Raw genomic sequence first — 15,957 nt, 5'->3', positions numbered from 1 at the left:
GGGTCTCTTTCTCTATCTCTGTGTGTGTGTGTGTGTGTGTGGCTTTGTTGTTGTGTTGTGTTTTTGCTATGCAGTGTTTTAGAACACCCCTAGGAGAACAGAAGCAAAGGGTCTGACTTGCACTTGGCTGGAACATGTCAAGTATAAACAAATCTCACTTCAGCATTATTTCACAGTCACTGCCAGTCAAATGAATGAATAAGCTTTCTCTTTCAACAGCAAATATGCATATACACACACACTTGCTTTTCAAACAGTCATGCTGTTTTGCTTATGTTAATGAAGGCTTGCACGTAAGTCAAGCAGTGATCCAGCTTGCTTAGGCAGTATGCCTGAAATGGGGGCGGGGGCAGGGATAACAACATGAATAGGAGCTCTGGGGCTATGCATGCCAGCCCCATCCTAGTGTTCCTGTATGCTCCACCCACAAATTTCATTAACTGAGTTATCAGGATTCCTGGTCAGGAGGAGCCTTCTAAGCATTTTCAGCTGAATGCACTTAGAAGCCCCCTTCAGACTTTCCTATACTCAACATAGGAAGACCAGGAATGAAGTAGGAAGGGCCGTCTCGCTCAGAGACTTTGGGGATGGTGTGTGTGGCCTTGCAGCCTCTCTACTTGTGTTGTGCTATTATTGATTCTTGCATATCAGAACTAAAAGCCTTTCAATATCTGTGCCTGGCAGAGGAAGTATGGAAACTGTAAGGCTTAACAATCTTTCAAACCACCCACCATTTCCAGCAAGAAGGCCTTCACTTTCATGAACTGTTTTGAATGCCTAGCAAATAGTTTATTGTTGCACATTCCCCAGCTGCTGTGATACTCTGGAGGCCACTGATATTGAGCCCCAATAAAACTTTAACAGCAGGAATCTGCCAGGAATGAGTGATGATGGAGCATTTAAGTGTTGTGACCCAAATGTAAAATAATTGCTACAATAAAGAATTGTGCAACTTAAACAAGCAAGGGCTGACATCTCTTTCAGGACAAGAACACCTCCAAATGACTTTGCTAGCAGTTGCACATATCCTTTGGCTGGAAAGTGCCAGGCAAATAAAATGCAAAAATAAGCAAAGGCCAGTGGTATTCTGCTCTCCAAAATGCAAGCATTCAAACCTCTTTTCCAAAGACAGAATTTATATTATTATTGTTCTCACACAATGACTATTCTCTATATCCATCCTGCAGCACAGATCTTAAGGAGCACTTCATGTAACTTCCATGTGGCATATGGGTTTTAGAACATCTTGCCAGGGAAATTCAGTGGCCCCCTCCTCTCCTTGCCATCTGTAAGAAGGTTGGATAGGACATGTATATGGGTGGAGTGATAATATGGCCATGCCAACACCAATGAATGGAGTAGTGCATGGGGGAAAATAACAAAGAAATGGCATTTTGTATCATATACTGTCTAGAATGAACTTTATTAATTACTTGAGGAGATGTCTGGTTGATATGGAAAGAATCTAGAGAATATAGACCAAAGCCCTAAAAGTAAAAGCCCCAGGTGTGAAAATGTTGATCCAGAAATGTTCTTCATTTAAGAGCTGATCGGTAGAAATATAATAATTCAATCTTGTTTAGGGGGGCTTTTAATTAGCTTTGTGGTTTTATGCCAACTCTGATATTTTAATTTATCTGATGAACGGTCTTTTTTGTTTTATTTTGTTGTTGTTTGGTTGCATTTTTTTCAAATTGATTTTATGAAGTAATTGCTAGCCACCTTGAATGCTATATTTTTAGCAGAAAGATGGTATAATAAACTACCATAATAAATAAATAATATAATAATTAAGAACAGTTATAGAGATTCTGGCCCTTCTAAGATAAACTTTCCTCAAAGCACATTGCCGGCATGGTTCACTATTTTTGTAAGTGTTCCTTCTGTGCTGCAAGGATAGGGCTTTTTCTGCTTTTCTGCCAATCATAGGGTCCCAATCATTCATAGGGTCTTCTTGCAATATTTTTAGAAACAGCAGTACACCTTCACAAATCTGATGTCTATCTCTGGTGAAGACTTTCAAATCCTAGAGCTACTTCTGCACTCTTTCCCATATGTGGATTTTCTTTCTGAGACAACACAATAATTGTAAACCTTACTTTACAGTGCATTTGTATGAAACCTTCTTGCTTGCATGTTCACCTCTGGGGATTTGAGAACATTAAGAAGAGCTCACTGGATCAAACCACAAATGCATAGCATCCAGTGGTCTGTTCTCACAGTGGCCTGCTGAATGCTTATGAGAAGCCTACAAGCAGAACATGACCGCAACAGCCTTCTTGTGTTCCCCAGTAACTACTCTTCAGAGGGCTCCTTCTGGAAGGAAGAATGGGATACAAATGCTATAAATAAATAATACTCCCTCTGATACTGGAGTTAGTAAACAACCATGACTAGTAGCCACTGATAGTCTTATAATCTGTAAATTTGTCTAATACCTTTTTAAGCCATCCCAGATGTGGGCCATTACAACATTTTGTAGTGAACTCCATAGTTTAAATGTGCTATGTGAAGACTGAACTTGCAGCCTGAAAAAGTTCTTCTCTAGAATCAGAAATGTTGTGGTGCAGGACAAGCTTGGGCCAACATCACACCCACACCTTGTGGATTGCACTCACTGAACAAGCCCCTAGTACTATAGACATCAGTATGGACTGAGAGTCAGCACAGTGTGAAGAATGATAAGTCAGAGCACCACTCTTCTTATCTCTGGGGAAAAATGGCTCAAGAGACATGAAGTTATATTTGTCCTACAAAAGCAGAGAGAATAAATATCATAATCAGCTCAGCTATGTGCAGCTCTACTTATCCTTTCAGGTGCATAGATCAGCTAACTGGAAAAGAATGTCATCACCTACCTCTGAAAATAAAATTGCAATGAGCTGATATATAGGTGTGGGAAAAGGTTCGCCTTATCTTATTTTTCAATCAAGATTGATCATACTCAATATAAAATAGTCCAGATCCTGCACACAAGATATGCCAATCATGCCTATTTGCTTCAAATTGCTGGCCTTTCATAAATTAGATGAGTTGCATTTTTATTTTTTTAATTAATGTGGTGGAGGACAAAGAAGGAAAAGTGGGGCTGGCTAGGGAGATGAAGTAACACAGGAAGCTGGAACCATGCATTCCTTTAATGTGTATGGCTGTGCCAACAAACAAAGCCAAAGCAATGCTAGTAATTATTTTCAAGTAATGGATGGGTGGGGGGAGACAGACATAGAACAAAAATGCTCGAGAGCACGTTGTGGATTATTTCAGGGTACTGGGCACAGAGATTGCACAGTCTTTAGAGATTGCCATGTACCTTCAGCAGACAGTGCCCATACCTTATCAAAAGCTACAGCCATGTGAAAGAAAAAATGTGTTTGTAAAAAACTGAAAACTGAGATTCTCAGAAGGACACTACATTCTGTGCTGTGTGGGATAAGAACACAAGAACTGCCTTGCTGGATAAGACCAAGAGCTCATATAATCCAGCATTTTTTCTCCAACACAGGCCAGCAAAATTTTTCTGCATGGTTGTAAGCTAGGCATGAAGGTGATGACCATAATCTGTTTGTGCCCAACACCCTGTACTTGGAAGTGCACATGAACATGGGATATTTAATTCTTAGCTATTACAGGCAATAGCCATGGCTACATAGGCCTATTCCCCTTGCCTACTGCTCCTTGTTCGATATAATCTGTTACTTGACATCATTCAGCTTTATAGGATGAGCTCCAATTTCTAGTGTGCAAAGGGATGCTTACAATACATCAAACCCAATTCAGTACCTTGTAGCTGTAATACCTGTCCCCTAACAGCAGCTATGGGACATCAGGGTGCAGCAGAGAGAGGAGATGGGAAGCAGAGCTATTCCATCAGCTCTCTCAGACACCACCTGCCTTTGGCTCTTTTTCTCCCTCAGCTATCACCTAGCAATAGCCATTCCATCAGGCTGTCTGAACTGTTTCCATCTCAACTAGTCATTACAGGGACTTTGGAACTGGTGCCTCAGTTTGCTTCCCCCTCCCACATCGCTTCTCTCCCAGTACCTTGTTCCTTTTGAGGCACGTTTGAAGATGTTCTGGGATCCTTTTCAGCTGATGAGCAGGGCAAAAAAATGCTCTAAATAAATAAATATAATACTATTATCTTCACCACCATGAATCTGCATTGTTGTCCAAGCCCTACTCTATAATGCTTGCCCTATCTTTGCCTAGAATGTGGCAACCCTGCCATAAAACATCTAATTATAAGGAATACCAATTGTATTCAATGCCATAACAAGGCAAAAAAGCAGGGGAAACGAAAGGAAAAAATAATCTGAAGCTATCCAGTCTGATTGTAATGCAAACAGAAAGTGAGCTTTCCTATAATAAGAACAAGCATCACAAAGGTAATCCCAGAGTTTTGCACTAAATGGTACTAGAAAGGATGAAGTACATGTTAAGAAAGCATCATATCATAGCAATTAACTATGGGTTCTGGGGGCTAATGTGATGCAATGGATAGTGTAAAAAATCTGGAAGTGTCTGTACAGAGTCAGTTGAGGGGTGTGGAAAGGTTGAGCAGGGTGGGATGGGGGTTGATATGTGTGATTCTGTCTGTGTGCATGGTTCTGGAATGCAACCACCCACCAGCTTTCCACTGGGTTAATGGGGCTCTTGGCCCAAGAAAAGATCCCCATGCCTGGGTATATAGCATTGTAATCACAGTATGCATTTTTGATTACTCATGCAAGACAGGTACACCATGTAGTCAGCCCTAAGGGCTTCCTCCAGATAAATGCACCAAGCAATGCTACTGACCTTTTATTTATATCTAGACTACTTCTCTACTAAAATACACAAAGTGGCTTGTTGTTATATGCCTTCAAGTCGATTACGACTTATGGCAACCCCGCGAATCTTTCTTTGATATATTCATAGGGTTTTCATGGTAAGAGGTATTCAGAGGTGGTTTACCATTGCCTTCCTCTAAGCATATGGCACCCGGTATTCCCAGGTGGTCTCCCATCCAAGTACTAACCAGGCCTTATCTTGCTTAGCTTCCGAGATCAGACGAGATTGGGCGTGTTCAGGGTAGTATGGCCAAAGTGGTATACAACACAAAAATCTGAGTCCTGCAGGTTCCCTCAGTGGTGAAGCACATGCTTTGCATACAAAAGGCCCCAGGTTCAGCCCCTGGCATCTCCAAGTAGGGCTGGCAATATCCCCTCTCTGAAACTCTGGACACCCACTGTCAGCCAGTACTAAGCTTCAAGACCCAATGGTCTGATTCAGTATACGACAGCTTCCTAGGTTCCTTCTCCATGACTACAAAATGGGAATAACCACAGCCTACCTCACAGGGTTGTTATGCAGACAATAATGTAGGAGATGTGTAGCAGTGTGTATACAAAGAGGGCAGGGCTGACAACTCGAAAGGTAGTTGTCCTAAACTGAGTTAATAATGTTTTGTCTCTCACAAAGCAGCAGCAAAAATGGAATCTTCTTCAGGCTTATAGTTTTTTCAGGTTAATGGGGGGGGGGGTCAACCTCACATCAACTTTTATCTCAGATTTTCTTGCCTGTAGGACACTTGGTACTGTGGATTGGAAAATCGCTTTAGATTATACCATGTTGAAACGTCAGCATAAGATACTCCCCACAAAGAACAGTCAGGAGTTAGAATAGACAACTGGATGTTCCAGAAAGTTTCCTTAATCATGCAGTCTCCGGTCTCAAAAAAAGAAGGTCAGAGTGAGCCTGCTGTTAACTGAGCACTTAAGTGTACATCCCAAGAAGGCATTTTTTCCTAATGCATATTGTCACCTCTTCTGTGTAGGTAGCAGCTTTTCCCTCAGTAATATAACAAACAAGGGAAGAATGTCCTCCTCCTAGGTTAGAATGGAGAGGACTGTTATTTCCAAAGTTTTGGTAGGCATGTTGATCTCATAGAATAAAATACAAAGCAGTGGACCCATATGGACAAAGTAGTATTTAAAATGCTGGCAACAAACTTCACAGCCACAAGTGGGACACTGTAAAAAGTTGCTGCTTTGCCAGTGCTGTTTATACTGCCATGTCTTCAGCCTTTCAGAATCAAGATGCATCAAGTTAATTGAAGCAGATACCTAATCAGATTACAATCAGACAATGATGGTAAGGTTTCAGGTTACATAATGATCCTCCAAGGACAAAACATTAAATCAAATATATGTATGTTCCCTTCAGAAATAACACAGCCAGAAGTAAGACATGTTTGCAACTTCAGTACTATTTTGGAATGCACCAAGACCTTGGAGGATACAACACAGAAAAATATATATTTTTCTCCAGATAGGTTGCTACTTGCTCCTGAATATTACCCACAGATCTATCTCAGACTTCCAAGCATTAAAATATTCAAACACTGTATAATACAGCTAGTTGGGAAAGGTATTTGAAACAACCTGGCTTGTATAGAGCAGACACTCACAAAAACTGGATCTGGGACATTGACTTTCTAAGGTTTGGGTCAGCTTTGTCATACAAGGAAGCAGGATTAGATGAAATTGAAACTGGATTTGGGCTGCCAGGGTTGGTTTGCCAAAGCCTGAACTATTGAAGCATCACTCACTGCCAATTGTATGAAAAAAGGTATATGCTCAAGATTTATTTTCGTCATATGCTATCAGTTTGACTTGCAGTCAAATTTTGCGATTTCTTTCCTGTTCTCACTTCCACAAGGAAACTCAGAAAGTGTGTGTGTGTGCACGCACAAATAAGTCAGTAAATAAATAAAATATATGCATTTATTCAATTTATATCCCGCCCTTCCTCCCAGAAGGAGACCAGGGCAGCAAACAAAACACTCTAAAATATATTAAAACAAAACATCTTTTAAAAAAAGTTTTAAAAAATCTTAAATCTTCCAGCACAGATGCAGACTGGGATAAGGTCTCTACTTAAAAGGCTTGTTGAAAGAGGAAAGTCTTCAGTAGGCGCCAAAAAAATAACACAGATGGTGCCTGTCTAATATTTATGAGAAGGGAATTCCAAAGGGTAGGTGCTACAACACCAAAGATCCGCTTCCTATGTGTATACTATATATGTATAGCCTTACATCACGACTGTGATGGGGACAGGCCCACAGAACTGCCTGCTCACATATTCAAATATTCACATACCTTGAGTCTCTCATCCCTTTACGATCATGGGCAGGAGCAAAGTCAAGATGCCCATGGATGAGTCCTACAGCACTTTGGACTGAGAGAAGAGGATGCAAGGTGAGGTGGGCAAGTATAAGCTCCAAATGGCGGCATAAAACAATTCTTCTTGAGCAGAGGAACCCTGCAAGCCAGGGACCCTGTCTCCTTACCATTAATCTCTCTGTCTGCCCCATGCACCCTAATAGCAGTCCCACCCCCTAAGGACAAAATAGTCAAGGTGCTAGACTAGAGTAGTATTTATGTCCTTGCCTTGCCCAGAATACAAGGGCTAGAACTCCTACCCTCTGACACTGATAAAAAGATACCCTTCTATTTGCTGCCTGTTCAAATACTGGCTGTTATTTATCAGAAGAAAATGAGATTAGATAGTCAGCCATTTGTGCACAATCTGCCTGAGACACTAATTTAAATATGAAAAAAGGAAGAGAGGCGAACTCCTTAATGATTCTATAACCAAAAATTCACACACAAAAACGTTATTATGCCACAATGCATTGCTGAAATTACCCCAATGTTTCTCAAGATCATAAGAGAGTACAGTGAACCTCTCCTGAATATTTGGAGAAATCTCACACAGGATATATTCATACTTTACAACAGGAATATATTAGGCAATTTACCCAACAATTGCAACTAAGCTAAGAGATGAATTACAGCACAATCAGACCAGTGAGTCCTAAACTTTTCCCCCCATGGACCACTTGAAAATTGCTGAAGATCTTGGTGGTCGACTTAATAATGTTTCTGCCTGTGGTAACAATTGTAATCTGCTGTGCTAGATGCTGTATGTATTTTCACAGACATGCCAGAGCTGCAGCAAAAACAAAAAGTCCTGTGGCACCTTGATAACTAACAGATATATTGTGGCCCAAGCTATCACGGACTGGAGTCCCTTCCAGTGAGGTGGGCTCTAGCCCATGAAAGCTTGTACCACAATAAATAGGAGGTAGGAGGTCATAAGCCTACGAAATACTGTCATTTGCTCCATTGTTGCATTAGACTAAGATCAACAGCTTCTCCCCCTCGTATAAATCAACCTTGCCTATCATTGCAACATTGAGTTTTGGCTATTTTCCACTGGTAGTATATATTGTGCATCGCAACATATTTTAAAAGAGTTGGATGAAACCCACAGTTGGCAGCAGATATACACAAATTACAGGAGTCCAGAAGTGTATCACAGGGACAGGACTCCTTTGAGTTAAATTTTGAAAGTAGAAACTAGAACAGTTGGCTCATGTCCCCCCTCACATAGAAATATGTATAAAATATGTGCCTGTGATCATAACATCAAGCAGAGTTAAAAGTTAACACAATACAAAATAAAAATCACCATAGTTAACAGAAAAATCTCAAAACACTGCAATGAAACTTCAGTAAAGAATCATAAACAATCTGCTCATCTGATGTATGTCTATAAAGGACACAAGTATGATTTAATATATAAAGGATGTATTTGCTAAAATTTTTATAATCCTTTTAATCAACAGACTACTGTATCATATATTTGCTAACCATGTGGATGCTGCCCTTTAGTGAACACATTTGAAGATCACGACATTAATTTCTAGTTAGAGAAATGTGTCAAAAATATTTTCTCCCCTTTAGGCCCTTCTTTAAAGTCTGTATGAAACTTCTCTGACAGTCAAATATTTTTCAGGTTATGAGTAGGTGAAAGCTATAACTTATCTGTAAACAGCTAAGTCAGACAGAGAGTGCCTGGCACTTGTTTTGGCTTTTGAGAATAAGAGCATGAAGCATTCCTGATTAATAACAGCTGAAGGGGTCTCAGCAATAAGTTTAGCAAGCTAGCAAGTTTGGCTTTTTAAAAATATGATGAAGAAGAAGAATTTCTCTTAATTATCTGGGGCAAGTGTTAACAGCTGAAGCTCTCTCAGCTCCAACCAATGCCTTGAATTATTTTTCCGACTGTGAGATGACTTTCTGCCCTCACATTGGGTTGGAAATCCATGTGGAACTTGATTAGGGGCAGCTGGACACCTGCTGAACTCAGGGCCACAAGAATTTGAAAGCTATCAGGATGGGCGCAGTGCTCCCACCAACACCACCTGCACATGTAATCAACAACTGTACTCGCTGTACTGAGATTCATACAGAGCTAGTAAGTGTCCTGCGTGTGCTTGGTGGATTAAAGTGCAGAGTGATTTCTTTGAAAAATTAATTAAAATCTACTTTTTAAAAAAGAGTAAGTTCCTTTAAAAAAAAAAATTATAATAATTTAAAACTGAATTATAACCACCTACCAACCAGTTAAAGGCTGCTTTTCAATGTAAAAATAACTCTGGAGAAACTCATTTATTATATTAAATCATTATAAATGATACAAGGGATGCATGTACTGCATTTATTATTATAGATTTCCTCCTGAACCCAGGGTCTAGCGAGCCATCACTGGTACTAGGATCCAAGACATGCCATCTTTTATACCACCAGGATCATCCACAGAGCCCATATGGATTACCATGAACTCCCAATTAAGCCTTTCAACTTCCTGAGTTCTGCAATATGTTCAATTTTCAAATCATGAATATTTATGACCCTACTAACCAAATGCCATGGACATTTCTCTCCATCACACCAATAAACACTATTTTGTTCAACAGACACTAACCCTTGCTTATGGAGTGGTCTCAATACTTACAGTGAAATTCTATTCATTTTTTTCAGAAGTCCCACTTTCTTCAGTGTATAGGATTGCAGCCTTAGCTAGCTTTCAAGTAAGAGATCTTGTTTAGTATTCTTGTATGTGTACACACAGCACAAAATAGAAATATGGCTCTTGTCTCTATGCCAATAGAATTCTGAGTGTATGTGGGCTGCATGACCAAGAGTTTCTGATTATCATTCTAGGTTGCTCTATTTAATTGAAAGTCGACACATTTTAATGGTTATATTAACCAGTTAATTTGCATGCTTGTTCAGGATAATAGGAATTTCAGATCAGGAAAGCTTGGTGTTAAATTGTTCTTTTTTTGTTGACCATCCAAACAATGATTATCTGAATCATCTTTATTTAAATCAATCCACCCTGAGTGTGTGTGATGGTCTCTAAAGCTGCAATGCTTTTGACAAAAAGCCACAGTGCAATGAGAAGCCATGCTGCCCAAACAGTTCATCCCATTCACCCACAAAATCATCCTCAAAATCAGGTGCTACCACCCTGTTCACCAATCGTAACATTTTTTGTTTCTTCCCACCACCAAACTCCATGTGAATTTCTGTCACAACATAAACACAAGCACATCTGGCAATGTGAACACCAGTTATGTGATTCCTTAGTGTGAAGATATATGTACTTCATGTAACTTTTAGCAGAATGAAATTCCATAGAAAAAGCTAGACAGAGGAAAAGCTAAGAAACTGCAAAGAGAAACGCTAAGTGATAATAAACAGAACAATAGAAACAGATCAAAAAGTGAATGAACAACTTTTTTTTTTAAAGGAAATTCCCTTTAAGAGTATTCCCATCCCAAAAGGGCAGGGGAGATGTTAATTGCATGTGGACATTTTGGCAACCCTTTGACAAACCCTCTTACAGTCTGACACCTGCTTTGCTCAGAACTTACCACTCTTGGTTTATCCAGGGTCTGCAGGAAGGCTGGACTCTGGTCCAAGGATCGCTCAGGATCGCTGGAGATGTCCTCCTCAGACTCTTCCCAGGATGAAGAAAAGCCGGTGGAAGAAGCCGAGGAGGAAGACAGCTTCCTGACTGGCATGTTCTTTCGGGGGTTTCCTCCTGCCTCTTCCTCCTCCTGAGCGCCCAGGTCAGTCACTATGACAGCAGGGATGCTGCTTCCTCCTCCACAGCAGCAGCTCTCCCCTTCCACCAGGGACTTCCCCTGCTCCTGCTGTTCTGGGGCTGCAGACGTCGCCGGAGGCTGCTGTTCCCCGGGATGCTGTTCCCCGGGATGCTGTTCTTGCAGCCCAGCTCCATCAGCTTCAGCCATAAGGTCCGAAGAAGGCTTGGGTGCCGACGGCTGCTTCCTCCCAGAGCACGCCAAAGCTAGCAGGCAGCTGCTGCTGCTTTTACCCTCCTTGCCGTCAGTCTTGGCAAGACAAGGCGGGTCTCCTGCCGGGAGCGGCTCTCCAAGGGGCTTCTCTATTGCGTCTGAGCCCTGCCCTCTACGAAAGCTGCTCCTCCCCTGCACGTCTTCTAAGAAATCTGGATCCTTGGAGGACCCGCTCACCTTGGCCGGTCCCTCTGAACGTCGCGCATAGCCTTCCCCTAGCTGCCTCCCGTTGCCCATCATTCCTGATGCCTGAGCCCCCTGACACTTCCTCGCACGCTGCATCTCTCTGTAGTCTTTGGCCTCTGGAGACCCACTTCTCACCCTCAAGTTCTGCCTCCCACCAGACCCCAGCCTCCTCTCCTTCTTCCCTGACTCCTGCGACCTGGAAATCCCATTCGCCCTGTCCATCACGTCGGAACTGTGCGCCTTTGGCAAAAGGTCCCTTTTCTCTCTTTCATCCGAATCCCACACCCCAGGCGATTTGCTCCCACTCTCCAACAGGCTTGAGTCCTGCGCACCAGTTTTTCGGCCTCCCATCTCCTTCTCCTCCGGGCGTTGCGGTCTGAGGGGCCCGTTTTCCATATCCATCGCGCCTAGAGCACACGAAGAGCAGCGGCTCGTCTGTCTCTTTTCCAATCCCAGTGCTAGACAGATCCCGGAGCCCTTCTCTGCCTCCTGCTCGGGCGTCCTCCCGGTACTTTCTAGCCGGGGCAAAGGGCTCTCTGGCCCCTCCAGCTCCCTTTCCTCTTGCTGCTGTTGCCTCGACCCCGTCATCGGGGCGTCTCCAAACATTTGTGTGGCCCGAGATGGGCTGGGGGAAGGGGATCTCCTCCTTACCAAACGCGGACTCTTGAGGAGGAAAGGGGTGGCGCCCGAACTCTGCGCCTGGATGTGCGCCTCGAAGAGCCCCACTTTCTGCGTGACTTGCACGTTCTGCAGCTCCCGCTGGAGGATCCGCGCTGTCCTGCGCGCCTCTTCCAAGCCGGGCGAAAGCGACCGACCCGGGGGGCTCGCCCAGCTGGGGCTGCTGAGGCGCCGTGGGGACCCGCGAGGGAGCGCCTCCTCTCCTGCCTGCGGCGGCTCTCCAGATGGAAAGAGAAAAGCCGGAGCGGCGGTGCTGGTGCTGCGCCCGGGCAGCGGACAGTAGCTGCTGTGCCTCTCGCTTCCCCGGACCAGCCCAGGCAGCACCTGTCTGCGCGTCACAGGCGGTGTCTTACTCCTGCCGCCGCCGCTCTTCTCCTCCTCTTCCTCGCCGCTCTTCATGATCACTAGGCTGTTGAGCGTATAGCAGGACACGGCCATAGTAATGGGTCCGGCTGCCGCGGAACGGGCTCTGCTTCGTCCTCCACCACCTCCTCCCAGGTCAGCCTCTGCCGAGCAGCCCACGTCCTCTCAGGGCCGGGGGCGAAGACGGCGGCGGCGGCGGCTGCAGCATCGCCCAGGGAGCTGTAGAAGCGTAGAGGCGATTTGCTGGCCCCGGCCCACAGCTCCATAAACAACTGAGAAGAGAGAAAGAGGAGAGAGACGGGACAGTGAGCGCGGGAAAACCGAGGCAGCTCAAGCTGTCCGCGCTGATTGGCCGCGAACGACAGAACTCGGCCAATGGCGACACAGCTCAAGTTCAAGGGGCGAGCTGGGGGGCGTGAGGGAGCTGGGGGCGTAGCTACAAGGACTCGCCACCGTTCAGCTCTTCTCTGAAATTGCTAAAACGATTTAAGCCCCCTCCACAGCAAGCTGGATTTATATCATATTCCACAGACAGCTGAGATATCACAATGAATCTTATCTAGTTTAGCTAAAAAAAACCTCAACGGCAATCAACCCATTATTTTCCATCCTTCTATCACATCCTTTTCCATCCTTCTATCACAATATTTAATGTATTGTATGTAATGTAATGTGGAGGCCCATCATACCTTTGTTAATTTTATAACTCATTAAACTGGTCATAAAGCGATCATAGTAACCCAAACCGTAGCCTCTAATCCTATTTTAATGCCAGGGCTCAGCCCTGGAATATATAGATAATGAAACAAGCATATTCAAGCAACTATAGTTACAGGCTTATTCAGATGTGAGTTCTAAACAGGCATGAGCACCCCTTCATCTTCCAAAAGCTGTGAGACTGAAGGAGTGAAGCTGTCTGAAGAGGAGATAAAAGGAGGGTGGGCAGGTGCTTGTCTTGCCCTGCCCACTGCAGATTCTGGCAATCTCTTTGTGAGCCCTCAACTCTGAACCCTGGTGTTAAGACTGAGGAGAGTAAAAGCTTGAGAATCATTACAGATCTCCATAAACACTTGAGGAGTGGTGATAACTGCTCTGGGATGGAGGAAACAACAGAGGATGAGGAAAGAGCCTAGGATTATAAATGTATCCTTGAGGGTGGAGAAAATGAGGTGGTGTGTGGTCAAAAACTGCCCCCCATAAAGTACTGGGGTGGAAGAAAATTAAAAGCAGTGAGAAGGGGGAAGTTTTCTTGAAGGCAAATGGAGAGAAAAATTGTGGGGCGGGTAGTGGGAGGCCCCAGGCTGTGGGAAGGGATGTTGGGAGATTTCTCAGTCCAATGGAGCTAATCATGTGAGGACTCCATATGAAACAGAAACTGGAGCTATGAAGACAAAAGGTGTGACAAGGCTAACAGAAGCAAAGCTATAGACTCTCAAGATGACTATTTGGATGTTGCATGCACACCAGACATTTAAAGCAAATGACTTCCTACCCCCAAGAATCCTGGGAACTGTAGTGTATCCCTCAAAGAGGTACAACTCCCAATGCCCTCATCAAACTACAATTCCCAGGATCCTTGAGGGTGGGGAGTCACATCTGTACACAGCTTTAGGTAAACTAATTTACACTGTCCCTTTGCTTTACACCATGCTACTTTACACTGTGCTTATGCACATTTATAGTCGCTATATAGCTTGGCATATGATTTTCTACTCTTTGAATTTGTTCAGCTTGCTGAAACCTAGGTGGAGTAACTTCATGTATGGAACAGCTATTTAAGCCAGCAATCTTATGCACAATTGTGAGAGTAAATCCCACTGAATTTAGTGAAATTTACTCCTGAGTAAACTTGCATGGGATTTGGCTGTATATGCAATTACCAGAATCCTATACCAGAATCGCTTAGCCAAATGCCTCTTTACCAATATAAGAGAAAGATATGTGAATATTAATTGCTATATATTCAACAACCACATGCAATAAAAATATTATCGGGAAGTGCTGCTGTGTCCACCTATTTTCTGATGCCTGTTCAAGATCATTTAAAATTCCTTCATGCACTTCCTTTCTTATTCAAAATCAAAGTGGCTAAAGAATTGTAAGATAGTGGAATTTCACCATCTTTTGGTGCACATCTTTGATGGGGATTCTAATACACTTTGATGATTGTGAGGCTAGTGGTCATCGGCAAAAAGAACATGATCTCCCATATGTGGTGTTACAATATAGGCTTCTAGTCCCCATACATATCCCTGTCTGTCAATAGTCAACTATGTTATCAGAAGAGAGCCTTGTAGCACTCTAAAGATTAACACATTTATTGGGCATAAACTTCAGGGGTTAGAGCCTACTTCATCAAATGCATGAAACTGTTGGCCTTTATGGGCCATACATATATTTACTCTCTGAGGGCCAAGCTAGATGTGATGTGACAGATAAAAACTATGAGCAATCCAGTTCATGTAACAGCAGCCATGGGCAATTTTGATTTGAACAATGGTGATGGGTAGAGTATTTAATAATTTCCCTCTGTGCTGTTTTCCCAGATCCCCATGTATGTTTTGCTGCATGGTGCAAACAGCAGCTGGGGAGGCAATTTTAATCAGAAAAATGGTACACTCCATTAATTCCCTCGTCCACAGCACTAAATTTCTCCTCTTGCCACCCCAAGGCTGCTATTAACATTTTTTTAAAAAACTGTGGGGATTCTATTCTTAGATCACCTGTGTCTCGTCAGGTTTGGCTCTAAGATTTCCACTTCATGTAACTGATGAAAAACCCATAATAACTTTGTTCACCTTCAAGTGTAATAAGAAATGTTAGCATTTTTTTTAGCACTTCATAATTGCAGGTTCCACAATCATAACATAAGAAGAGCCTTGCTGGATCAGGTCAAACATCCGCTTAGTCCAACATCCTGTTCTCACAGTGGCCACCCAGATGCCTAAGGAAATTTCACAAGCAGGACCTGAGTAGAACAGCACTCTCTCTACTTGCGATTCCCTGCACTCCATCCTAGCAAGGAAGGCAAAGCACATGTTGTTACTACATGATTTCTAAGGTTAAAAGCCACTTGTCCAAATCCTCTGAAGGTCACAACCAAACTGGGAATGGACTAAGCACCATTTTAATATCAGCAGCACTGTTTTGCGAGTACAATTATTTGCTTTACTAAACCTGTGTGCATAGCCACACATTTATGTATGAGTTTGTATTCTTAGGAGTGCATAGACTTCTCAATCAAGGCTATGCTTATATTCCCTGTTATTTCTTGGTTTTGCTAGGCATGCGTGAATCCCCTTGTTGCTGCCTATTGCTTCTCAGACCACTAATGATATGCCTTGTGGCCATGCTTTTAAATTATACACAGCGCATGCATATTTGCAATTCCACGCTTAAGCACACATCTTGCAATTCCACCTTTTAACAGCTCAATCGAAAACTATATTTGTTTCTTTGTTTTTAAACAGATCTGTGAAGCTAAATGCACTCTTACTGGGACTCCCTATGCATCTATA

The 15,957-nt window shown here is 43.0% G+C and overlaps 1 protein-coding gene and 1 pseudogene across 1 annotated transcript in view; both read right to left on the bottom strand.

Moving 5' to 3' along the window:
• Positions 1 to 15,957, bottom strand: part of ITPKB (inositol-trisphosphate 3-kinase B) — a 139,541-nt gene that overhangs the window by 122,308 nt on the left and 1,276 nt on the right. The window contains exon 2 of the mRNA XM_061625022.1: positions 10,769 to 12,711. Within this exon, the coding sequence (XP_061481006.1) occupies positions 10,769 to 12,514 (1,746 nt within the window). The 5' untranslated portion in view covers positions 12,515 to 12,711. The remainder of the gene's footprint in view (positions 1 to 10,768; positions 12,712 to 15,957) is intronic.
• On the bottom strand, positions 4,969 to 5,087 carry LOC133384628 (5S ribosomal RNA; annotated as a pseudogene).

The sequence above is a fragment of the Rhineura floridana genome, chromosome 4 (genome assembly GCF_030035675.1).
Source record: "Rhineura floridana isolate rRhiFlo1 chromosome 4, rRhiFlo1.hap2, whole genome shotgun sequence".
Lineage (NCBI taxonomy): Eukaryota > Metazoa > Chordata > Lepidosauria > Squamata > Rhineuridae > Rhineura > Rhineura floridana.
The sequence above is the reverse complement of the archived record's forward strand: the minus strand, read 5'-3'. Positions and strand labels throughout refer to the sequence as shown.